The 27,495-nt window shown below is 39.9% G+C and overlaps 1 protein-coding gene across 5 annotated transcripts in view; it reads right to left on the minus strand.

The window, feature by feature from the left end:
- Positions 1 to 27,240, minus strand: part of ATP11A (ATPase phospholipid transporting 11A) — a 122,170-nt gene extending 94,930 nt beyond the window's left edge. For 4 of the 5 annotated variants that reach the window (XM_074561251.1, XM_074561280.1, XM_074561261.1 and 1 more), the window contains exon 1: positions 26,990 to 27,156. In XM_074561251.1, coding sequence (XP_074417352.1) covers positions 26,990 to 27,028 — 39 coding nt within the window. In that variant the 5' untranslated portion in view covers positions 27,029 to 27,156. Of the gene's footprint in view, positions 1 to 26,989 lie in introns of all 5 variants that reach the window. The other variant, XM_074561289.1, reaches the window with a different exon arrangement.
- Between the last annotated feature and the right edge of the window lie 255 nt (positions 27,241 to 27,495).

A 27,495-nucleotide genomic window follows, 5' to 3' on the forward strand; every position in this document is an offset into this window, starting at 1 on the left:
GAACTACAGTGCAACCTTTCAATTCTGTTTGGCATTTTTGATGTAGTTCACTAGCTGTCAAAGTCTCTTGGTGCCTTTTGTTGCATCCTCTTGAAATGTCAAAGTTTTATAACCTGCAGCTACTCTGTCACTTCATCTGACTTTGTATATGAAATAATGTAGTGGCCATCAGATCACTGAATTCGGTGTGCTTGAAGGGTGAAAAATTTAAGTCACAGCTCAAACTAGGTAATATAATGTGGCAGCCTTTTATTAGTAGCATGAAAGCAAGTAGAGCATGGAATGGCTTTCTTATTACACTAATAATGACATATTGGATTACAGTATGCTCATTTTTTTCAGATTATACATCATTGCTTCTAGAAGGACAGAGAATTACAATCTTTGTCTAGCTTTTTAAGCATGAAAATTTTTTCAAGAGGTTGGAGACTTCTTGGTTGTGGTTTTAAGAACTACCACGAGTAACAAACTACCTCTAATAAATACACTGCTAAACTAAATTGCTTAATCATAATTTTTCATTCTTGTTCTATTTCAGCTTTCTGTTGTGACTAGAAGAGTTATTTGAGTATTTAAAGGTTTAGGAAGCAACCAAACAGAGCCTTCAACTTCAAAATTACAAGAGTTTCATCGTTCTTGTGACATTGTGCTCAACCCTGACAGTTTCTGCTTTCCTCAAAGTACTGTTTTCCTCCCTGCTCCTTTAGAAAAAATACCTTTGCAAGCACAGGCGGTGCCATAGACACCTCAGCACACCCCAATATATAAAACCTGCACCTGAGCCTGTGAAATCATGAGGAGCCACAAGAGAAAGAGTGAAGTCTGAATATAACTACCTAGCAGGTAAGCAAAGTCAGACTGCTCATCAACTCTGCATGGTGACTGTAGTAGAGAGGAAGCAAAGGACTGCTCCCCTGCTCACACAGACTCCTCTACCGTAGATATTAAAATCAAAGCAAATCAGATGAACCTCATGTGCTCACCCAGGAAGGAGGTCTCTTAAGGAATCCTATAAATCCAAAGTTACCCCCACTCCCACAAATAAAAACAGAGCGGAAAAAAATAGCTTGAAATTGCTTTAATTTGCTTATTTAAATCAACTAGTGGATTTTGGAGAAGGGAAAACATAGTTATTTTCTATATAAGCATTCACTGCATTTCGCAGTTTCTTTTTCTGCTTCAAGCTACAGTTGAGCTGCTAAGACCAAGTGCTCAACACTTATTAAAATGAAATACTTTACTCTGTGCATTATCATACCGCCAAGTGTAATAGGTGCACATACTGCCAAGCATAATAGGTACCACACCACAGAGAACTGAGTACAGTTTAAGGACACAAACAGACAAATCAGGAAGATGTCTAAGGTCCTAGATTTACATCTTGTGAGTATATCTTCTCTTCTTGTCCATTAGTCAACATAACCTGGTTTTGTTTTGTTGTTCTAATAATATGCGAGTCATTGGCATGAATATGAACCAAAATATGAAGAAGGCAAAGTGCCAGGCAAATGCTAAAAGGATACTTCAGAAAAAAGTGCACCTAGAGTAACACATCCATTAGGTAGTAGACCAAGCCTGAAGAATCTCTAAATTAAGTTATTTCAAGTACATAATTTTGCATGGTGGCACTTTGGGTTTCACTCATTGACCAGTGCTACTCAGCTACACTATGAAAGTCAGTTTCTTGCAAGGGCAGATTTGATTTGTTATCTCTTGCTACACAAATTTTTAAAATAATACTATGGGGGTTTTGTCAAAGTTGTCATTATTGACAGCTCTCTCTGCAACAGTGAGATAAAAAAAATCCAAGATTACTAAAGACTCTGGAAGGGACTTCTCTAAGAGGCTTTTCAGACAAAAGCACCCTCAGAATAAAGGCCAACTTGGATGATGTTAATTTATCTCCTTAAGTAACATCTCACTTAAACTCAGTACATAAATTCTCAACATGGATGCAGCGTTCCCTTCAGAAGACTGCAGTTAAGTTTAAAAATAGTTTTATTTCATAGGACTACATTCATACACTTGACTGGACATAGCTTTAAAACAAGTAATAACAGAGTATGAGTTTTAGTGAGCCACGGTAAAAGCCATGCAGATGCAGAATTCTGTCTGTGACATTTCTCACTACTTACTAGTTTACAATAACAATTTAACAGATGTTGCATAGCATCATACTTCCCATCTTTGCATTAGTGAGGGGGTTGAATCTGGCAGCTCAATAGAGGGGAGGCTGCTGCAGCTCCAAGTCCCCAGGTTTAACCAGGAGCAAGGCTCAGCTCACACTCCCTGTTGGCACACACACAACACAAATACAAATTATATGCCATGGTCAGCCAGACAGATCAACACACTGAACACTTGAACACACACACACACACAGAGGCAGCACCACAGCCTCATCCTGCTCCCCTTTCCAGTCTGAACAAGATGAAGGTCCACTAGTGAGGATGTGTATATATATAGGTACAATGCAGAACCCTCCAGCAGTCTGCCCAGTAGCCAGCCCCTGGCTTGCCATCTCTCCAGTTGTTGCCACCTGGATATAAGAGCCCCCAAGACCATAGTCCTGCTCCAGTTACTGGTACAGACTGCCTCTCACGTGCCTGCGCACACAGCTGGCTGGAACCCCCTGGTCCCCCAGTAGCCAAACACCCATTGTTTCCCCCTTAGAGACAAACATACCAAAGTGTAGGTCTCAATCCTAAACACCTTCAGATCTCACCAACTCTCTGGCAGCTGGTATGACTCCCCTGGTCCCACCAATAGCAGACTTCTCTTGTCTCAACCATAGAAACAGAGACAGACCTGCCTTCCAGGCTTGATCTTTGCTAGTGCTCACACACTCCCTGGCACACCCACACTCTCTGCATCTACTGGCACTACAGACACAGGGGCCACTGCGACCTGAGGTCTGCTGGCACTTACATCCTCTCACTGCAGTGTCTGCAGGTGCTAGCACCATGGGCACATGGGCCCTTCCAGCTGTGATCCCACTCCAGTCGCGGCACTCAGATACCCATCACACACACCCAAGCAAAGAATAATTTAACAGAGACAAGACAGGCTGCAGTGATTAGGTGAAGGGCATGGACAGACTACCATACAAACCAATACATGCAACCAGCCTTTTTTTATCCCTTTATCCCTCTATTTTCCCACACACTTGTCCTCCCCAAATGACCTAGATGCCTCCCTCTCTGCACATCTCTCCCATCACTGGATGTTAGGTTCACCCCCTAAACATCCCGTACCAACCCCTGTCCTATCCTGAAATGCTCTTTTCCCCTCTCAGTCCAAAAGGTGCTCAGGCAGTGACCCACCTTGCTGGCTTTCACTTGTGGACATTAGGGCTGAGGATCTCCTGGGACAGCCCTGGGAGGGGCCTGGGCAACGTTTTCCTTTCCTCCAAGTCCCTAATTTGGGTTATGCCTGTGCACCATTTAATCTCTGTGCTCCTCCACTGGCTTGTGGACATGGGCCTTTGAGGGGCCAATGCCTCCTGGAATGGACCTCCAAATATAGCCAGGCAAGGTGCTATTCAGGCACCTCCAATTGCCATCGTCTCTCTGCACTCCCCCGTCTGCATGCAGACAAGCATTTATCACATAAGATAGCTCTTTGTTCACCTTTTGAACACTTAACCTGAAAGCTCCGGGAACATGCAAGATTAGAGTAGTAGAGTAGTGTTGATACATTGATGCAATTGCTAATAAGAGTATCACATCATTTATCTTTTAAAACCTTACAATTCAAAATTAGGCATCCTAAGCTTGAGCTGTGTAATTCGCCAGCCCCTTTTAAAGTAAGCAACAGTGGTAAATAGGAAAAATTAAGTTACTTGCAGCTGATCTGAAACCTCAGTGGGAACACAGGTTAAGAGTCATTTTAAAACATCAGGGAAATGTGTTTCCTCTTAACTTGTCTTCGAAGTACAGACTTCTCAGTGCTAACTCCTGGGTAATGGTTAAATGGAAGTCAGGTAGGGAGAAAGTGATAGTAGCCAAATAACTCTGCAGTGCTTTGACTGCCATCACCGACTTCACCCACCCTGCAGCACACTGGGCCACTTCTGCCAGTCCTGACAATGGACATATAACTTGCTGGTGCCCTGCAGAACAGATGGTGCTGAAAGATTAGAACCTTCATTCTAGTTGACCAGTTTTATCAAAAAGCCCAGTCTAGTGGGATCATTCACTAGGGAAATTCTAGGTTTCACTGTTGCCACTAAGTTCGAGGGAGCCTGGCCAAGTTGCTTATCCTGTCTAGAACTCAGCTTTCACATTGCACGTGCAATAAACTTGTCCAGCTCACACAGATCTGGAAACAGAGACACCAGTTCCCTAGTACTTAATTCCTTGGTAAGTCTTCAAGCATGCCCAGTACTGACCTTACTGATTTCCCAAGGTCAAAATTACAAGAATTCTTGAATGTATTAAATGAGTTACAAATTTGAATGTATTTGAGGGGAGGGAAGGGTGTCTGTTTCTAAAAAGCTTTAATTCATCTGATAGTAATTGTATATATGACAGCTTATCCTCTCAAGAACCAGGCATATGAATAGCTACCTTCTTACAATTCAGCCTACAAACTGTGACACAACCAGAATACCAAATTGAAGAAGATTAATAATCTTGTTTTATAACAAAACTATTTGCCTCATAATTGCTAATTAAATGTCTAACAGTTTGTTCTTTTAGTTATCCTACTCACCAGTTTTTCATTGGGAATGTAAAACTATTAGTTGTATGCAATTTTCAGCTTTAAGATACTCGGACGACCTGATGTGATACCTCAATCTTTGTTTTTGTCATTTACTCTTAAGGATTAAACCAGTACAAACTTGTTCTTGAAAAGTCTAAACTGCATGCCAGACCCCACTGAGTACCCTTCATTCATTTTTGGTGGTTTAGACTTGTCTTTGCTAAAAAGAAATTGAAAAGATAAAATAAAGAACAATTCAGATACAAACCCAAAAATTTCAATGAACAAATGTTTATTTGTCATTGGGAGACATTTGTCAAGCTCCACTTTCTCAGTTACAGGCCTGATGACTGGAGAAATGAGACCACCACGTTTCTCTTGAAGCAAACTTAGATAGTGTATAATACTAGTTAAAAGGAAGGATGCTTTGAAGACTCTATCGCTGCTGGAGAACAGAAAGGGAAGGCCATTCCATAAAACATTAGAAAGCTGTACCAATAATATAGAGAATGAAGTTACTTATCCACAATACATAACAGCAGCATACAGGATGGATTACAACATAAAAGCTTCCAACATGCACACACGAGGAGCAGAGATTACATTAGAGGCACATCCTGAGATATCTCTACAGTAAAAGGTGTTTGGTTTTTTTTTTTCCTTTTTAATACATAGAAGTAGGGTAACATCTATATGTACCACCAGAATACGTTGTGAGGGTTTTATTCTCTAAGATTAAACACAACTTTTTGAACGGTGCAATACTGAATAAAGGGCAGTAACTGCCAAGAAAATGAACAAAGCTTCATTCTAAGTTCAAACAATTTACTTAACCATACTTGAGTGAATCTACCTTTTATGAAATAGCACAGTAGTACGCAATACCACCAGATTCAGAAAATACAAAGAGCCTTAAACCGATTTTAGAAAATATTTTTTAATTCTTTATGCAGGCGACAACTTTCTCCTCCATTTATTTCTACCTCTACTGCAGCAGTATCAGATCAAGAGTCACATTACTCTAGGTCAATGTTATAAATATGACACTGTAGGAAAGAGTCATTACTATCTGAGCAGTTGCCTCTACTGATTAGGCTTTTTATCAATATCTCTGTAGTAGCAGATGACTCTAATGTTAGCACTGCAGTACACAGTAATATTGCTAATCAAGAGAACAAAACATACTTTACAGTGTATTCATCAGGGAGACATCTTTCAAACAATCTGTGCTGCAACAGAAGCCTTCAGGGACTTCGGCAGAAACAACCAGAAAAGCACTACTTACTTCTCTTAGTTTCTCACACTTCCTGACTCCTGATATCTTCCAGATTCCTAGATATCAGAAAGAGTTCTCTTCATGAAGGGAACCACATTTTTCAATAACTGTCCTAAAAATAAACAAACTGTGGAGCCTAAGCATTCGCTTGGGTTTAATTTTTAAGTTTACACTTAAACTGATTAACACTGACAAGAGTTTTATTCTTCAAACATTTTAAATAGTTGCAGTATAAAATTAAAGTCCCAGTCCACAACATGATATGCTCTGACTGTTTTATATCACTTTTACAGTTTTACTCTCTCCCTGCTTCTCCTCCAAAGCTAACTGCAGCTCTTCACTTGCCTACCACTTTTCCATGAGAATTGTTTTTATTATATTAGAATTGGAAAAGTACATGACCCACAGCCACATTAGACCACTGAAAGCATGGAGAGAGTTAAAGGACAACACAGGAGTTTGCATGTGCCTGCAACTAATCAACCAAGAAATATTCAAGAGTATTAAGACCTTCTTCAAGACAAGCATTTGCTCAATGGACAAATGGACAACCTATGTCTAGCTTGTCTGTCTTCTCTTGAAAGCACAGCTTTGATGATCATGGACCATTTTGGAAGAATCTGCTTCACCACCCTTTCTCTAGGATACTTTTTTTAATCAGAAAGCTAGGCTAGTAATTTTCCCCTCTTACTTTTCTCCCTCCGTATTTTGAGGAGTTAAACATAGCATGAACAGTACTTTATTTCAGTGTTCCTTTCTTACATCAGTCTCCTTAAAAAAAAAAAAAAGGAACAGCTCCACTAAAAGAGGAGCATATTCTGAAGTTACTCTGCATACAAACAGAGTAAAACTCCTGGAATTTATGTTTGGCTCAATCTTATGAGAGAGTTTCAATACTTCGTTCCCTAACAACAACCCCTTTTTAGCACTTCAAAGAATCACAAGTATACTCAAGGTTAAAACTCAAAACTTGACAAAGAGAGTGCAGGCCACTTCAGAGCTGAAGTCAGATCAATTCTGCTGTTAGCTTACCAAGTGATAAATGGGCTTTGAAGACAGCCCTGGACAGGGAGGCTCCTACATAAGATACAGGATTTTCTTCCAACCTGGAGGAAATAACAAGCCTTCCTACAAAAGAGCAAACTAAGCAGAGCATAATAAAAGAACTTCCAGGAGGAGGTCTCAAAATGCAGACAGGAAAGGACAGCAGAGATCTACAAGCATTTGCTTATAAAAGGCTCTTGAGCATGAAATCCAGGAAAGAAACAGGTTTCTCAGAAGGTCAGACACAGAGGCAGGAAAACCCAAGTGTGTATGCAACCAGACTGGAGTCAGAAATTGGCTGTTTGTTTTGTTAAGCCATTTGCCTTTTCTGCAGTGGACATGGGAGGTAGCATTAAAAAAAAGCAACCACACAAAGCAAAACCAAACACATTTTGTTATTTGGCAGAAGGACAAATTATTGTAGAAGCACAAGAACTGGGGCATTCAAATAAGCGAGGTGGGAAAGGCTACTCGAAGGAGGAATATGAAGACTTGAAATGGTGATGCATCTCTCTTTTGGTCACATTTCATTTCCTGCTCTGAACATCTATATCCTTGGTATCCACAACACACAATTTGTTTTCATAAAAATATTTTTATATGTATATGTGTGTAGACATATACATACACACACAGTATACAATTATATACTTATTCCCCCCAAAAAGAGACAGCTTCAAACAAATTGTCAAGTCTATTCCATGGGATGTTTCAGAACACAAAGTAGTCCTGTAACTTCTTCCAGGTCCAGAAATATTAACACACAAATCTGCTATCACCTCTTTTATTAAGGATACGGCATGCACAACAACTGTTAGAAAGTTAACTAGCAGGCTCTATTTCAGTCCCCCAAGAGACATCAGAAGTTGGCAGAAAGATTGCATATCATTGGCAAAAGTTGCTTTCAGGCCTCTTCTATTGAAGGATTACCACAATAAAAAGGTGAGTTCAATTTAATCATATTTTTTGCATCTAATAATATCGACCACTTAAATGCACCCCACCACCATATTCTGAAGCAAACCACAGTAGACTTAAGTCAAACCTAACTACCAATTAAAAAAGGAAATAATTAAAATATTTTTAATGTTGTTATAACATATTTCATGGTATTCCCGTGTTTTTATTAGGACTGGGTTATACTCTAAAATGTAAAAAAAAAAACAACACAAAACTCAATAGCAAGGATTTTATCTTCCCATCTTACCTAAAATAGAAATATAACAGGCTCAAAAAACAGGGTAACTATCAGCATTTTTAGAGGTGGCATTACTTGAAGAGCAACGTCATGTCTGTGCCTTGAACTACCATTTTGAAAGCTCACTTCTGTAGAAGTAGAAAACAGCCTGATATACACACACACTCTAATGGCTTTAGAATGGCTTGATTTTAAAGGAAAACAAAGGAAGACAGTACTGCAATCCCACTGAGATGCAACATAAAGCAGGAACTTCATTTTTATGGAGCTTAACTTCCATGGGTGTACTTTGTATCTGTCTTTCCTCATTTGCAAAAAAGTGAATTTGGATAATTTATGTTAGAAGTCGCTAGACACATTCATGTATTTTTAAAGAGAATAATGTGGTTTCACTCTAGATACACTCAAACTTATAAAAGGCAACTTATATTCTTGTTTGGGGCATAATAAGCAAGAAAGAAAATTAATACTAGTACACAAAGTAAATCCCAACATCAAAAGTAAACTGCAGAGCTGAGGCACATTTGAGCTTTTTACTTAAAAAAGGACTATTCTTCCCAGGCATATTCCTTATTTGTTTGCCAGGCAGTCTTGCTCATTCTCTTTTTTAATGCTCTAAAAACTACAGTGGCTTCTCACCAGACCAGGATTACATTTAAAAGCCTACAGTGAGCTGGGTAAAGACCATTTCAGTACATTTCTCCCATCGCTAGCACAGACTCAGTTTTGAAATAAAGATTTATTATCCCTGATGAGAGCTGTGGTTCCCAGGAAAAAAAAAGAAAAAAAAAAAGAAAGAGGGGCCAGGTAAGGGTCGTCCCAACCAATTAAACATCCAAGGGTTTGCGCTTCAAGTTTTGTGTCTCAGGACAGAGCGGTACCCACACTTGTTTTGGTTTTCTTCTGTAACAGCTTTGGTCTCCTTTACCTTATATACTTCACAATTTCTGTTCACCCCTTTCCCAGTCTCAAACAGCCTGCATACTTTACTTTTGCATTTGAACAAAGAGGAAAGAGGAGTTTTCACATGCTCAGTTGCACACCCAAAACATCAACACACTTGCTTTATGCACCTTCCACTTCCATTGAAGTTGTAGTTACATCAATAATTATTGTCATCTTTAAATACTAGTAAATCGCAAGGCAAATTCATGTTCCCATGCTAGTTGATAGCCATGTATACCATCTTAAATAAATTTTAAAAAGACAGTTCCATTCTTCAGATTTTCAAGCAACCAGTCCATGCTTTTCAGAAAAACAATTACATAGCAAGCTCTCCTAAAATTGAGTCAGCTCAAGTATGGAACAACAGGAGAATTTCCAAAATCCAACTTCTACCACAGCTACCATCCTGGATGAAAATATCACCCTCAGACATAAAAGTGGGATTACTTAGGTTTTTATTGTGTTATAAACCTACCTAAACCATTTATGTCTTAACTAAACTCAGACCATTACTCCTGCCATCTATATATCATAAACCAAACAAACCCAATCTCGTTATGTGCAGCATTTCATAAATAATTTAGAATGGCATTTTCATTTCCTTTAGATCAGGACTTCAGCCTGTTGAGAACAAGAAATCTTTACTACTCTTATTAAATATTTACTATATGGCTGTTCTGGCATCATCACAAGAAACACTGCATACAAATGTTATGCATTAGAAAAATACAAAAGCTACATTTAAAACATTTAAAAGATGCTGGCAAGCGGACAATAGCTCAGAAAGGCAAATAAAGCTGACAGCCTGACTTTCACTGCTGATTCTTTCCAGGACAAAAAGCAGCCACACAAGACAGCTTAACCCTTTGCTTTAAGGTCAACATGTGTCAAGTAGTTTTCCATAATGTAGACATTTGTAACTACCCAAAAGAAATTAAGTAAAAACATTTTTAGTGAAGCAAAAAGACCATCAACTTGTTTCCCCATGCAGCTTTCCATCAGTGTGTTATACACTTAGAAAGGTCACAAGTGTGCACCAAATTCATGTATGCAATAAAAGTATATCCACCCCCTCTGCCTGCAACATTTCTGCCTTCAGAAAAGCAAATCTAATGGATGTAACTAAGAGTGTAACATCCACAAGTCAACCCATAAGATGATGCAGAATACAGGGTCCTTAAAGTAACACACTATCTTCAGTATGCCATCCCCTGTCAAAGAAAAGCTTCAACATTACATTAAACATACTGGTTTAGACTGTTTCACCAAGCTTTTACACAGCTGTCATAACAGTAGTCATATAACCATATATCAAAGCAACAGGCAGACAGCACAATTAGGAGACTTCACAATCCCATTGCAACTTTCAGATTTAAAAGCACAACTGCCTATCCCAATCCACAGACCTACAGCTTGCACTGCAGCAATAACCACCACAATTGCTGGTTTCTGGCAGGACTCAGCACACCCTAATACAACAATTTTTCCAAGTGAGTCTCCAGTAAGACGCCAGAGGAACATGCTGCCCTCAGCCACCTGCTCTCTCTACAAAACTGTTACAAGAGAACATTAAGTACCACAGTCTCCTGCAAACCACTGCCTGTGATAGCAAGCTTCCAGACTTTGTTTGAAGTGAAGCAGTAGCAACCAGTGCCCCCACAAAAACTTCTCAGCCTAAGCACCAGAGCATTATTTAGATAAACAAAAATCTTCTGAAACAGATCTGGACAAAACTAAAATAATGCTGGCTGGGAATGTTTTCAGGTGACTCTCCCACGTATAAAGCTTGCTTTCTAGTTAGTAGGCCTGACTAAAGTTCCAAGGCCTTCAGTCTCAGGACAGCAAGGCACCTATTCCAAAAGATGCCTTTATTTTGTAACCCCTTTCCTAGCAACAAGCAACCAGGCTGCAACACTGACCATTCTGCAATCCACTTCTCTGAGAGCAGAGTGTGAACACACTAACATTTCCCCATTGTAAAGAATGCAGTCGCCCTGAGCTACCCTAAGCTAATTGCTGCTGTGCTCAGCACCAGCTTCCTTTTGCTGCCAGTCTGAACTGCCACTTTCAAATGCATCAAATCAGACAGATACCCACTAAATTAGGAACTGCACTTCTTCCTAGCACAGCCTGCCAAGACAGCTGCACTGGCTTCTGTACTAATGACTTGAGAAGGTACTAAAATAAAGTATTGGCACTGATGTCCACCAAAAGAAGGTACTCCCATCATTACTAGAGATGGCTATCATTGTGTTTTTCTTTTTAGTATAAGAGAGTCATACAAAAATATATTTAGTAACCTAGTACGGCATAATCCGTTCGATCATATGCTTCAGCTCAGTTTGAGAGTGATAACAAAAACATGTTTTGTTGGCTGTAGTTTTCCAAGCACCAAAGGCAGTTAGATTCTTCAAAGGAAGTGAGGGTCAATTTATCCCTCCTGCATGAGGTCCACCGCACAGCAACAGCTGATTTGGCTCAGCTGGGGATCAGATGACTCAGATGAGACTGTTGGGAAGGAGGGAGACAATTTCTCTGTTAGGCTAGGAGAACTCATTTGGAGTTCACTATGCCATTTCCTGTAACTTCTTAAAAGAGATGCATATGAGAAAATAGCCAAGCTAGGGCAAAGAACCACAGAGAAACCTTACTGGTGTAAGAACACAGGCTCAAGGAGGATAACTGTGGAACTATGCACCAGGAGACCTGAGCAGAAAAAGACCTATATGAAAGGCTTTTCAGAAGAGACAGGAACCATAGTAAGATTAGGTGAGGCACTGGAATAGGATGCGTTTGGGCTTAAAGTCCAGTATATTATTCTGAAGTAGTGCACGGAAGAACAGAGCATCCTGAACCACCTGCAGATGAAGGAAAGCTGGACAAGTAGTGGTTTAGCAAGCCATGTAAGGCTGTTAAGATACCATCCAGAGCAAGGGTTGTATACTTTCTGGTATTCATTATAGCTAGAGCCAGACTCAGAATTGAAGCCTTTTCACAAATGTCTCCAGTGTTTTAAAGGGCTGCTGCAAACAGACTGCATATCCATCAACTGTGCAAGGGGAGACCAGATGTTTTAACACATTTGCTAAAGAAAAAAAATTTTGTTTGAAGAGCAACAGCTCAGTTGTTTTATGTAAATGGATGGAAAGGCTGAGGCTGGTATGGAAGGAGTATCATTAATCCCCTCAGTAGACTTCTTCAGAGAGACAAAGAAAAATCTTTCTCATGGAGTAGTCTGTCAAAGCTTACAGATCCTCTTTTTAGAACGTGCACCTTTTAAGAGCACATCCCACAATTTAAACCGCTGCAGCTGGTAGATTCAATTTGCCCCCCCCTTTTTTTTAATCTAAAGAGCACACACCAATCAGAAGCAGGAAAGCTGGCCTAATTTGCTAATTTAGTGGTCAAGTTCTAAATAAAAGTTCAAGCAAACTTCAATTAACCACATAAGTGGAGAACAGAGAAACATTTATAGCTTGCTCTCCCTCAGCCACCAGCTCAGAAATCACAGAACACATTACAACACATGACATCAGGCATGTGATATCAAGTGTTCAAGCTTCTCTTCCCACCAAGGACTCTTTCTCTTCTATGGAATATTCTTTCACCTTCCTTCTCTCTTTGCTATTTTAAAACAGAGTTATAAATCCATTGCATTAACATGCCCCAAACTATTTTAAGAAAACATAAGTCAGGTACACTGAGACCAAAGGTGGTTTTACTTCCATACTTACCTTCCAAACAGTCAAATAATCTCTACCACCTTTTACTCAACTTAAGGCCTCAGAACCTTTCCAGAACTCTTGTCAGCCTTAGCCCAATAAGAAGTCCCTCAAGAATAGCTTATAGACCATTATAATGATAATATTTTTTTATGGTAATGACATTGAATAAATAAGTCTGTTTACATAGACATCCAGACTTGATGATATCTTTTATCTTCTTTCTCTCAGTCACACACTCCCCAAACTGAACACATATGTAGTTTCAACACCTAAATGCAGCTCCATAATAACTTCTCAGAGCACATGCACCCAACAGTCAGTGCTCCATGGTGACACGACTATCTTGTCATGAAAGCTGAGACCAGCCAGCTTAAGTCTCAAGGGCACAAGCGTTTTCACGCTTTTTGTTACTAATTAAAGTCTAGTAGCTTTTCTATTCCAGTCTCTCAGGTCACACTTACACATCAGCAGCTTCCAAATTAAGTTATAGGCATGTAGGGTCCTTTAGGCTCCGGAATAGTTCCCCATCCACAGCTCCCTACCCACCTAGCTACTCACTACCATCCTCTTTCAAAAAGGGTAGGGCTTCCTCAGATGTTATGAATATCTGAATTAAGGAACACAGATCAGTCAAGCTTAACAAATTACTCAGCAGTTTGAAAGTATGTGTTTTTTTAATGGAAAAAGATGTCAGAATAGTCACGTGAGCCATTAAAGCCACTAGGGAGCGATCGCAATAACTGGGTATGGGCTGACTGCAATAACTTTTCTTTAACTGGAACAACAGGAGCTAGGAGAAATACTTTAAACTGGACAGATCCACAGCTATTAAAGCCTCAGCTCCACCTACAGTAGTTTTTACTGAGCAGATGTACACAGGGAAGTTGCTGTGAAACTCTGTTATGGCAATCTTAAAGCAAGAATGAACAAATGCACCACGCAGTATAATTACTACTCATGATAACAACCTGTTGAGTCTGTAGGTTATCACTTTAAGATGTTATGTAGCTTTATCCACAGAGCCTGTTTTAAATTAGAATGTGTTATTGTTACCATCTGCTCAGAGATGAAAACCAAGATGGCTGCAAAACAGGCAAGAGAATATCTTCTCCTTTAAATTAACATTAAGCAGAAGTCAACAGTTCTTATTGTAGAATCAGAATAATGCAGGTTAGAAGGCATGTCTCCAGATCATCTCGTCACTTCTTACAGAAAGAGTTAAGAAGCATGAAGCATTTTCAGACTAGTCTGACATTATCAAATGTTTTGTTGCTTATTTTAGAAATACCAAATTTAAAAAAATATTTTCAGAACAAATTAATTCCAAATACCCTTAGTGAAACAGATCATGTACACCTTGTCTTCATGTAGAGAAAGCATTGGGTTTTAAGCATTTGACACTGGCCTTCACACTAAAACAAAGAAACTTTCCATTACCAGTCTCCTACAGTTGCCTGTGAAAGGGTTAAAGGTGCTACAGGCTTCCACAATCTTAAAGGATTCCTGTGCTGCCTAGCATCCTTATTTCAATAAAACATGTTCTAATACACAGATGGGAGGAAACGCTAAGCATATAATGGCTGTTCCATTTTCCCCTCAAGTCACTTTCTTTGATTGCACTTAGAACTTTGGGAAGATTGAGCTTGGGAAGATGACACGCGAGTGCTACAAGAGAGTGCACATCACAAGGTTAGTTTAGGGAGGAAAGGCTGGAGTTACTTCCTGGTTGGTTGGTTTATTTTTAAGTAACATTCCCTCCAGTATATAGTCCCCCAAATGCTTCTCTTCATTCCCTAAATTGTTAGGCTTCCTGACATATATGTAGAAGTTTTAACTCCCACCCCTCTCACAATTACTCCTTTTCTGATGCCCAGATGCTACTCACAAAACAAGCCAGTGTTCCATGGATGTCAGCAACTTGTTAAATCAGCCCTGACTCATCAGTCATCACTCTGGGATATCACTGCATCCCAGTTAGAAGCGCTATCTAGAACTCGGGTGTTTGGCAGCATTCTTTCCCTCACAGTGAAACTTGCTACTACTTTACCCATTTCAGTTTAGAACCCAGAGCAACAGTTAACCTTTTAGGAATGCATTCACATATACTCATTGCCCAAAGGTTTGTCACTCAGAGTGAAGTAAAAGAGATATTTTACTCTATCAACAAGCCAACAGCACATCCAAAAAAAGAAGCGGGGGAAAAAAAACAGCAAACTGGTCATCACTGCCAGAGTCCCTTCTGACAGCTCCTCTAAGATTACAAGAGCTGCATGCCGCTGCATCAGCCTGCTGCACATTTCTACTTTGGTCTTTCTACATACTACAAACTGAAGAGAAGTCCAGATCACACCTTTAATCAGTTTAAGGAAGAAGTGACATGATGCGGCTGCCTGCGGCCAGCAGCAGCACCACAAACATGCTTTTCCACTCCTGTGCTGATCTAACCACTCAACGCCAGGCAGGAAGTTCCCTATGCTCCAGTCCGGGAGCTGCAAAAACCAAGTTTCTGCTTTTCTCTTGTGCATCTCCAAGACACAGATGTGAACTGGACAGGGAAGACTGCAGTGGCACTTTTTCCCTTCATCATAACACTCTTCAGCTAGAAGCCACATAACCAAGCATCTGCTATTCTGCAGTAGAAAGAAGTCATTATAAGCAAAATTAAGTGGTGCAACTGGGGGCAGAGGGAGAAGGCAATAAGAAAAACTAATGCTACAGTCTTACCAGCCTTAAAGGTTTAGAAATATTTGCAGTTGTCTCACTTAGTGACTCAACTACAACCATGACTCAACGAAACTTTATTGGCTATTGTCATCATTTTTAACACAGAAAAAAGCAAATGCATGTGTAAAAGCATTATTGTTTTCAGTCTAAAATACTTTATAATTTATTATATGCAGGAAAATAGCAAAGGAATACTGATATTTTAATTCTACATGTCCAGCAAAAATCTAACCTCAAGTCACCTTTTTAACATATTTTTTTAAAAAAAACTTATTTTATACATATGCTGACATAAAAGCTCTTTGAACAACTTATAGCAGATACCATTAACAGAGTAAAAATGCTTATGGTAACCTTTTCACTTCTTAGGAAGCAAGTCAGAGGCTTCAGAACCTTCCTTAAAAAAAAAAAAAAGATAGGCCTTTCAAATTTGAAAGAGACCGCAGATGCAAGACCACAATCCAGATTGCCCCTTATAAACCTGTGTTTATACCTGCCTGTGTTTGCTGTGCACTGCTTCACAAAAGCATGTGAAGCTTTCCTATTGCTTCTGTGTCATTACAGACATTAAGTATGGAAGCTTAACTTCCTTATGTCAGACAAAAACTTATAGCATAAAGAAGTCAACATATTCATGAATCATGTTAAAGTGATCATGCAGTTCAGGGCTGAGGACAGATTTCCCCCCCCCCCTTCATTTCTCCCCTCCCAGTGACAATACCCAGGCACCTCCTACCAAATTAGGCCATCTGGTCACCTGACAGCTATAAATAGTAAACAGTCAGATAACACTGTTTAAGAGATTAACAATACTCCAGCATTCACAGGTTTTGTTTGTTTTTTTTTTTTAAATCTTAGAAGCTGAAAGAATGTTGTAGTTGTGCCCAATGACAATTAAACAAAATTCCTATCTCAGATTTAACCCACCTGCATCCATCCTCCGCACTATGACATTAAAAGACCAGCCATATATTTAAGTGGCTATATATCTGTTGTATAGAGAATATACATTCCTGTGAAAGAGCTTAAAGTCAACAAGAAAGAGTGGATTTGTTTAGAACCCCTAGAACTGCTTTAGGTTAAGACAGTCAGGAATTGATTGAAAATCTGGTACAAAAGGATAAAAATACTAAACATTCTTAAAAATGAGACAGTATAAAACATTTTAAAATCCATATATTGGATTTCAAACATTAGATTAACTCAGCAATGTTTGTAATAATTGAAGTTACCTGAAAAATCTGATTATTTTTTTTTTTATACCTAGATGAAAGGAGGTTTTCATTAGAATTAAGCTTTCCAGAGTTCATACTGGTGGTCAGGAGGCTAGAATGTGAAAGATTTTTAAGATGACTTAAGATCACACTTACTGTTAAGGTAATTCCACTGATAAATCAAAGAAAAGGAAACTATACGTAATTTACTATAAAGGAGTTGCAACTATTCTGTAACACACACAGAACACCAATGAGTAACAACAGTATTTCAATACATTCCATGTTTACAGAGAAAATGCTGAGTATTAAACTAAAGAAAAGCACTAACAATCCATCAAAATCTGCTTATGGTGTAAGGAGTCTTTTTGACCAAAGCAAGATGTCCAGCCTGAACTTACTTACATTATATTTCTGATAACATCAGCATAAAAGTTAAATATTCTTTTAGTTATGACTTGGTCAATAAACTGTTTTGAGCCTACCTTTGCAGTATTCTCTCTCATACATATCATATTTCACATAATGAAAGAGTCTGTTTCTACATAGGCACATTTTATAGTAAGACTGAATGGCAGCCTGGTTTTTAAGAGCTTTCATGGCAGTTAAATTCTAAATAATGTCCTCTCCCTCTGAACAACAAAAAAAATAATCACAGAATAAGCAGGACGTGAACTTTCCCAACATTTCCTCCACATTTGTTATACTCTACCCAAAATGCATCCAGTGACTGATATGCCATTTCTGTTACTGACCAGGAAAGTTTGATACTTGGCCCATCTATACAGCTAAAGTCATAATGACAGCCTAAGATGTACCAGGATTAAGACATCTGAAGATAGGAGGCATGCAAAGGCATAACATCAAGCCGAAGTCATGGGCAAAGACACCAGATGTATTTTAACAGAAGACCACAACTCTCCTTGAAGTCAGCTTTGGGATCCCAGAGCCAAACACTCCACTCATTCAGGAAATAGTGTTTATGCCAGTTTGAGAAATTACAGTTTGTTCAACTCCAAGTCACCTCATGAATAAGATTAAATAAATAGACTTCAGCTTTTTCTGGACCACCCTTCTTCAGGTGTATTATCATCCAAAAATAAGATTAGCTTAAACTTTCTAGACTAGTGTTCTGCAGGAAACAAAGCTAAAGAAACTATGATAATCAGTAACCTACCCACAACCGATAGTAATAAACTTACGACTCCAAGAGCAATTTCTCAGAGGCAAGTGTAATTCAACTATCATCTTTGGAGCTTCACAGCATACTACCCATACTTCATGGAACTCAGTCAGTTCTATTATTTACAGGATGAATTTAGCTGCCCAACTTTCTCCAAAATACCGACAGCCTTTTTTTCACCTCATGTTAATCATTATGGCATCTTACACACATCATTATGTCTCAATAGCAGTAGTATTTTTCGCAATTTTATTTTGTAATGACCTCCTGACAAGTATAGCAGTTTAATGTTAGCTATCAAATGCCATTGCTGATTTAGATCCACCTCGAGAGGGGCCACTTATATTCATTACAAGCGGCATAAGTTATACAAGCACAGATAATGGATACTAGTATTTATACTTCATTATAATCATTTGTGCAAACAACTCATTAGTAGTATTTGAAAAGATGTGAAGGGCTATGTAAAATGCTAAGCATGAACTGCAAGCTGATAATGCAATTCAGATAAGAAATCCATTTCAGTTCATCTACACGTCTACTTCACAATCTAAATTGGAAGCATTAGACATAAAAAACTACTCGGTAAACAGTTCAATTCCTTCCCTCTCCCCAGTTCATCCACACAATTCTTTCCAGACAAGTACTTCACACACTGTTTTTTTCTATTTTGATTATTAACATTAATTTTGCAAAACTTTACTGGATCATCATCAGATGTACTTTTCAGAGGATTTTGCAACATGCTACCTTAGTGGTAAAGCAGAGGAAGAGCCTAATTGTCCTTAATCCTCTATTTAAAATAGGTTAGATGAAATCCTCTTTCGACTGAAGCAAAGAGATTAGTCAGTGCCACCAGGAAAAAGAAACACTATTCCCCCCTCACCCTGACCAGTATCTAGATGAGTTTAATGATTAATGAAGGAAACAAGTTAGCCAGTCTCCTATTTCAAAAAGGGAAATGAGCCTGCAAGGAAGAGCAGAATAAATGGAAAAGTGTTCCTATGAAGTCTCCAAATTCTAAGTTTTCATGCTTGTAGTAACTTCCGTGACAACATAAATAAGAATAAGCATCCCAGAACACAGCTTCACAGCATACCTCAGTAACCAGACAGAAGAGCTAGTATGACATCCTTTTAAAAAAAAAATACCAATACACATCTGGATCCCTAGTAAATCTTGGCATAATTCTTGACACTGACAAATGAAGCACATACAATTTCAGGAAGTACATGTGCATACATCAACATGTGAACGCATGTGCCTGTAAGCAGGTGGAGGAATAAAGGGGGGAATTGGTGTAGCAGAAGGAGCAGCAGTGTAGAATACTGTTAAGTAACAAGAAAAAAAAACAATGCTAAGACACAGTCATTATAGCCTTATGTCCACACCCAGTTTTCTTCCTGTGACATAGTAATTTTATTACCTGAAAGCATTAAACTGCCCTTACAACATCTCTCTATGGAAGAGCTGGGTAATACTCTCATCCCTGTCCTAAGGAAAGACGAATGCACAAAGACATTAACATCCAGATCTGCAAAGATATTTAGGCGCTTTAACAGCCTGTGGTCTTCTGTGATGTTCCAAACAAACTCCCCAGCCACTGGCTCATCTCAGTCTCTTAGAATAATCCAGGCTAGGCTGCCAGTTTCTTCCTAGAAAGAGTGCATTTTTAATATAGCGTCACAAATACTCAACGCTTACAAAATTAAAATCAAAGTTAAATTGAAAAAAACCAACCAAACCAAAACACTTTTCATGATGACTCAGAGCACGTTTGTGCCACAGGCTTCTCAGAGTCATTACTGAGAGGGAATTAAAGAAACAACTGGTGTCTGTGTGATACAGAAAAAGAATCCTTGGTTTGCCTTGTCTACCTGCAGCTGTTGCCATGGCAATTATAGCAGAGAAGATAATAGCATTCCAGTGTCATTCTACCTCATAGCTCAGGATGAACTTCAACTGAAATGTCCCTTGACAATTATACAAATAGAAATACTACATTATCCTCTGTAATGGTAAACCAGTAGAATAAGAAGCATTATTCTGTAAAAATATAATCTGACTAAAAGACTTACATGAGGAGAGGCAGGCTATTTTGCCCAATAAAAACCCAGTAAAGTTGAATCTAGTTGCATAACAGGTGCTAAAACATCTGCTCAGTCTTTTCTGTGGCGCAGTTCAGCCTTGGTTTCCTCTCCCTGCCATACCTGCATGTGACATGGAGGATGCATCTCACTGTCAATTAGATTGCAGCTCCTCAAAAAACACAACTGTTTTCTAGTCACACTTAAACCTAGTTAGGTTAAACAAGTTTATTACCCCCATCTTGACAACACAAACAGTAGCCACCTATGATATTCGTGGAATGTTTTACTTGTCAGCTCAGTTACTGTTTTCTAAGTGTTTCAGGTTTAGAAAGCAGATACATTAGAAAATCCCATTCCACCTTGCCACTTTTCTTGTTTCAAGTACTACTGCAAAGAACGAATGAGAAATGATGATCAGGGATGTTAAGCTATAAATGCACTACGCTGTACGTTGCCCTCTTCCATTCCCAAAAACGATTTTGAAAAGGCTTCCTGCTATCAGTATTGATACTCTGGTGCTTTAGAAAAGGCATAAAGGCAGAACAATATTAAATCATTTAAAAAAATAATCAAAACACATGCTATCAAAAGACAAAAGCAACTATGCAATTCTCGTCTCAGAAGACAGGCATTTTTGATGCTAAAAATGTCAAGGTTAAGAGTTCTTGATCTATTTTAAGTCACTGAAATACTTCTACAATTTAGATGCTCCAAAAGCAATGTTTTCTACTATCAGAGCGCGTCTGATGAGTGCAGATGAGCAATATTTTGTAGTCAATAGCAACCAGCATGTATTATGTACTCTGTCTTCCTTTAAGTGAGCTGTTTTACGTACACAATGTCCTATTTTCATTTGTTTATTCTCAAAAGAAAAAGGAAATAATGTTTTTCTTGTGTAAATCAGTTAATCGATGGGGTAGGGGGGAAGGGACAAACAAAGCCCATGCAATTCTCCATGTTTATTGCCCCTCAGCAATAAATAATTGATGGGGGAAGGGAAAGTGTCTGGGGGTTTTTTTTGGCCTCAAATTATACTGAAACATCTTAAGAGTATGTTACAAAACCAGAATGAACACAAGAAGAGTCACTACTAGCACACAAGAGCTAGTTAGATTTGCAGAAGTGACAAACCCTGACAGCCACGCTCGATGTTCAGCAGAATTAACTTCCGAGGGAAGCTTTCAAACTTTGCCTTTTTTAAATGACAAGCTGAAATGTATGAAGGCAGCACACCATACAGACTCCCCTCCCCACCCCCCCACCCCAAAAAAAAAAGGCAGTTAGGAGAATAACAAAGCAATGGTGCTTGAGGAAACAGGAATTCAGAAGCTACCCATGCTATTAGACAAACTCTGTCACATCTTCCATACCAGAAAGAACTGGTGCCCACAGCGAAGCAGATATGCGAGAATGGAAGCATCTCAGGTTTCAAGAGAACATTGTGACACACTGACTTCCACAAGAGATAACAAAAATGCATTACATATCAGGTATAGACACAAACACTTCAGAAATGCAAGTTACCAATTGCTGACCTGTGAATACAGGCATAGCCCCTATTGGGAACATCTTTTGTACAGTCAGAACAGTTTGCAGACAAAGAGTCAGTATATAAACGTATTTGCATGATATTTAAAAACAGCTTAATATTTTGTCAAATTATATTCCTGTAATTAAAAACAAACAAAAAAAACCCCACAAACTGACTTACAAAAAGTGACAGCTAGGAAGAAAACAGTGTTTATTTTAGCAGGCACCCTAAGAAACATCTAGACAGTACCAGTTTGATACCAGTCAGCAAGGGTGCAGAGAAAGCTGAATGACTACAAGCAAGAACTGGAATGCAAGGGTATCCTCATATGTATTAACTGAACTTAGATTAAAAACAGTAAGTCATTCAAAACGCTTGATAAATAGACTGTTGTTTTAGACACAAATAATTCCAGACTACCAACATTTACCAAGTCTCCAACTTTCAGGTCAAAGCAGTTATCAACCTTTGCTGTATCAAAGCTAGGTAAATGGAGAAAAAAAAATCCTAAAGCTCAAAATTTATTTATTTAAACTAAGACTACATACACAAGTAAAATAATACTTAGGAAATCTAATTAGAAAACAGTTTTAGAATTATACTGCCAATAGAAATGACAAAAATGTCTAAAGAGATAACCAAAAGCCGCAGGCTGCCATGAAATTTAACAGAGAACTTGCTAAAAACTCCTAACATAACTTCCTGCTAAGGCCAATCACCTTCTCAAACTATCATCAAAGTTGACCCACTTCTATAAAAGTGAAAATAAAGCATCCATTTGTAAACTCATTTATTTCAACCTCCCAAAAAAGATTTTTTCAGAAACATCTGAAGAACTAATAGGCCAGAAGTTTCCCAGAGGCCAGAGCTGTAATAAATCACCGTTCCTTCTGGAAGCAAATCTTATCTGCTGCTGCACACATTTAGAGATATTTACACTAGCAACAAATATTTAACATCCAGATTTGTAATCCTGAAGTAATAGAAGAACATAAAAGAGAAGGGGCAATAAAGTGACAAGATCTCCAAATATAATACAGGCAAAACTGTTCATTAATACAGACCTCTGACCCACTAGTATTTGTTGTACAACCCAAAGCTATCAACCTGGGCAGGAGCATTTACTGATGAGGGCCAGCTGTCTTACAAATACAGAACAGACTGTCACCATAGGCTGCAAGATGTTTAGCAACCATTTAGTGTCCAAACAAACATATGCTAAAGAGTGACATTTTTCCATATTGCCCAGATATACTCAAATCCATGATATTCAGGAATATCCAAATCCACATTCAGCCATAAACAGCCATCGTGAAAAGACACATGCACCTGTTTTATTAAGGAAAGTAAATTTTCATTTAATGAAAGATGTAATCAAGACTTGTTTTAAGAATATTAGCCATCTCTTGACTATAAAGAGGAAGAACTTCAGAAGTCTGGCAAGAAATAAGCTACCAGAGAAAAATAATGCAACCGCAGCTATATGGGCAAAACACATTGCTTAATGATATCCACACAGTGTCCCAAATAATGTCACTATAAAACAGATGCTAATCTTGTATGGACACAGTTTTAATTATCATTGTATGTTTGTTTTTTCCCTAAATAGCGTACTGCTTAACATTACGCTAACAAGTTCCTCTCATTATTGAGCACACAGCAGGCTCTGCATGACACTTACAGGACAGTACACACCAATTCTGTATTCTCAGGCTGTGCAGCTGCCCTCCCGCGGGTAGCACACATCCTCTGGGGAACGCATAAACAATCCAAGGAGAAGACAGAGAAAAGCATGTTGTCTGATGCAAAAACAACATCCAGAAAAAGAGGTTATATTTTCACAGAGTATGTGTCAAACAGTATAGCCCTCCCAAGCCAATTTTCATGCTACCCCACATAGCTATTATTTCCATTCTCTGAGAAAGTAAATTAAACAATACAGTTGTCAAAATTGACCTTATTTATCTTATTGTAGAAGGCTTATTTAGATTCTGTGGTTATACATAATGGAAAAGTTGTATATAAAGATGTTTCTATTTCATTACTTAAAGATACCTCTTACTATAGCTCATGCTATAGTTTTAGGCAGTTAAATATAAAGAATAATCTCATTAGATGCAGTTAAAAAAAGTTACGTTGCTATATTTCAGCTTGAAGGATCACAAAGCATTTAGAATACTACACAGAACTTCATGTCAGCTGCTCTGCAGTGAAACAAACACCTTTTATATAGAAAGTTATTCTTTACCAACAGTCCTAAAAATTGTGTATGGCTGCAGTAATGGTAAGGGGAAATAAAAGCTGAAGTGAAAAAAAAAAAAAAAGAGACATTTGCAGGGTGTGTATAAAGAGGCAGAACAACAGACAGTCAAATTAGAAATTTAGTAAGAGAAAAATATCACCACCTCTGTCCTTCTAAGAGACTACACCATCTCTTGGTGAAGAGATACGAACTACAATGTAAGTAGCATGCTGAACATGCATCTTATTCAATGCACATCAATGAACTGTTCCAACGCCTGGAAGATATAAAGACAACACTCAATGCAGGTAAAACAGCAGACAAATATTTGAAAATGCTGACCAGGAAACTGACTTCAATTTGAACTGACAGCACCCAGTCATCATTACACTTCCATAGGACCTTGGAGATACGTGCTATTTTGCATTTCTTCAGGACAATGACTTCAACAACTGTAAGGTAAATGGGGAAAGGACAAGAACTTATGCTTTTTATACTACAGGGAAAGGAAAACTATGCAGAACTCTTAGAAACCATTGGAAGTCTCCATTCATACAACACATACCAACCATTTTTTATCCCAAGATCATACCATACCACTGGCAGCTCCCAGCTACCTAAAGAGTATCTCCAGCCTGCATCGGCCAGGGTTCTGAGGATAATCCAGGGACCAGTCTACTCTGGGAAGGTCCTGCAGCTGAACAAGTCCAGGACACAACTTGCAGAACAAAAACTCATAGTTCTAGGACCCTGAACATTGAATAGTTTCAGTATAAATTTTAACTGAACCCAAGCTTGAGCTTACTTTGATATAAGCACAAGATGGACTTATCCTCTCTGACTCTCCTGCAGAAGTGTCATTGCCTTGTCTCCCTTATTGAAAAGCAGCTTAGGAAGAGGGAAGCACTTGTGAGGCATAGTTGGTGTGTGAACAACTATAGAGTGATACTGCTGATGTGTGTGTGCTGCTCATATACAGCAGTCAGTTTCGGGCCCAGCATTCAAACCATTAATGTTCATTTTCACTGCTGTAGCTGTATAAAAATATCTGAACCATGCAGATAAAAAAACAAAACAACAAAAACCAAAAAACACACAACACACACAAGCATCAGCTTGTCAGATCTTAATGGCCTTACTCAAATGATAAGCACAAATTTACTTACAGCAGCTTTTTTCAAAATGATCTTCCCTTGGAAGAAAGGATTCAAAAATGATCTTCCCTTGGAAGAAAGGATTCAAAATTAAGAAACCAAAAGAATGCAAAAGAACAAGAAGTAACAGGTGAAAATATACAAGGCAGCCTGGAACAGCTAGGCAATTATCTAGACGTAGCCTATTGGCATACATACAATACAGAAAGTAGTGTGATCTAGGAAATAGGAACAATTCCTCACATGGGATATAATAATGTTTCATTTAGCTATTAGCCCGCTGAATTACTCTCATCAGCAGTGCAGGAGGGTGATGACAGCCCACAACTTAAAAGCTCAAGTGCCTTATTTTCAGCATACTGTCTTCTCATGTACATCGTCATCTTGTAAAATAACCTTCGTAGTTACTCTCAAGACTGTTTCTTTCATATTTGACGCTTAAACCTACTTTGAAAGAGAAGTTAGCAATCATGTTATGCAGAAGAGATATGGAGACCACAGTATGCTCTGTGCGCAATGAATGTGCTATTTTGTACAGACTCCACATGCAAGCACAAAGAATATCTTAAACTGAATCCAACAGTTAGATCAGCGCTGACAGATCACTACACCCAAACTGATCCTGCCTGCTTCCAAACAGAGCTCAGCACAGTTTGCCTGAGCTTTCCATATCCACAAAGACTTCTGCTTCTCTTATACCTCATTATATTCTGAGCATTCTCCTCCTTTCCTCAGGGCCACTTTCTAAGGATCCATATACCCACAGCTGCTTTCAGTACTCACCTCTCCAGTCTCTCCTCAACCCACAGAATACTCTAATGTGAGCAAACAAAAAAATCCAGTCATTTTTTACCTCTGCCGTTTTTCTTTGCCTGTACTTAAAGAAGAAAGTTCACCCTGTATTACCTGGCGATAGCTCTTGACACGCACAAAACTAAGTGTATTTACTTTTGCTTGGTCAGAGCACAAAAGTTTCCTCACTTACAGTATTTCCTCACTCACAGTACTTCCTGCATGGGAAGAAAAGGTATATCTATTTGGAAATTCCAACTATCCTTCCCCACCTTTTTAAGATTCCTTCTACACTCAGAAGCAGAAATTTGCAGTTTCCTGGTATTGGTGGTCCCCAACCCTTATATTGTGCAACCCTGCACTTACTGACATACCACCTATTTACTAAAGCCATTATCCTGAACACTTGTTAGGGGTTCAACGAAACCAGATTTGCATTGACACACCTCACCCTACACTTGGCTCCACTCTAACGCACTACTGATTTGCTTTTTCAGGCGGTACGTGTGGGGGGAAACATGCTGACCAACAAGCAACATCAACTCTCTTTTCCCAAAGTACACCAAGTTTAGCGTGCTTGAATCTTACCATGCACACCTACAAAAACCTTCGGACTATTCCAACCATTCGTCAGTGTATTTAAATTGTGCCAATTCCACAAAGCGCAGCTTGACTGACACAATATAAGAAGGAGAAAGAAGAGGAAAAAATAAAAAAAACCCTAGAGGTTTTATCCGCCCTGATAACTACGTATCTCAGCACACTGTAAATTACAGTGTTTTGAACTTAGGTCAACCCGTTCTGGTTTCGCGAAGGACAGCCCCGCAGTTGCCTACACGAGAAGGGGGCTGCAGGGAACCCATTAACAACCGCTCCGTTTACACGGAAAATCACGAGCCCCCCAGCCCTCCCCGGGCCGCCGTGCCAGTCACGGGACCGCCAAACTCCTGACCGAGTCCTTTCTGCAAGCCCGGGGGCCACAAGGCGCTGCGGAGCCTCACACGACTCCCCCTCGTTCGCAGCCCCCGAGCTTCCCCTCCGCCTCACCGGGCGGCGGGGGGCTCTTCCACCCTCTGGGGGACGAGCTGCACTTGGAGGGGTAGCCCCGGAGAGACGGCTCTGGGGTCAGGGGGCCCCGCCGGGACGGGCCCGGCCAGCGGTACTCACGTATCGGCTCACGAGGGTCCGGAGGAGGCTGCAATCCATGGCGGGCGGGCGGGCGGCCGCCACTGCCCGGGCCCTCAGGACCGCGCCGCCGGGTGCTCGCCGGTGCCGCCGGGCTCCCTGGCTCGCCTCACTTTCCACATGCAGGGAGCCGCGCTCGCCCCGCCGGACGGCTGTCACCCCGCCCCGGCGCTCGCCGCTGTCCCTCCGGCTATGCCATGTGCCCGCCGCCGCCGCTGCGGCGCGGCGCCCCGCGGCCCCTCATGCCCCCCCACCCGGCGGCGTCGCTGCCGCCGCCACAACACTTTCACGGAGGGGAGCCGGAGAAGAAAGCCGGCCGGTTCCGTGAAGGGCTCGCCCAGCTCCCGCCCCCCGCGCGGGACCGCACAGGGATTTATCCCAGCGGGCGGGAAGGAAGGAAGGAAGAGCGGGGGGGGGGGGGGGGGGGGGGTCGCCCTCGTGGCCGCTCCCCCTCACGCGCGCGCGGACCCGCCCGGTACCGGCCCGGC

This window comes from Larus michahellis, chromosome 1 (assembly GCF_964199755.1).
Source record: "Larus michahellis chromosome 1, bLarMic1.1, whole genome shotgun sequence".
Lineage (NCBI taxonomy): Eukaryota > Metazoa > Chordata > Aves > Charadriiformes > Laridae > Larus > Larus michahellis.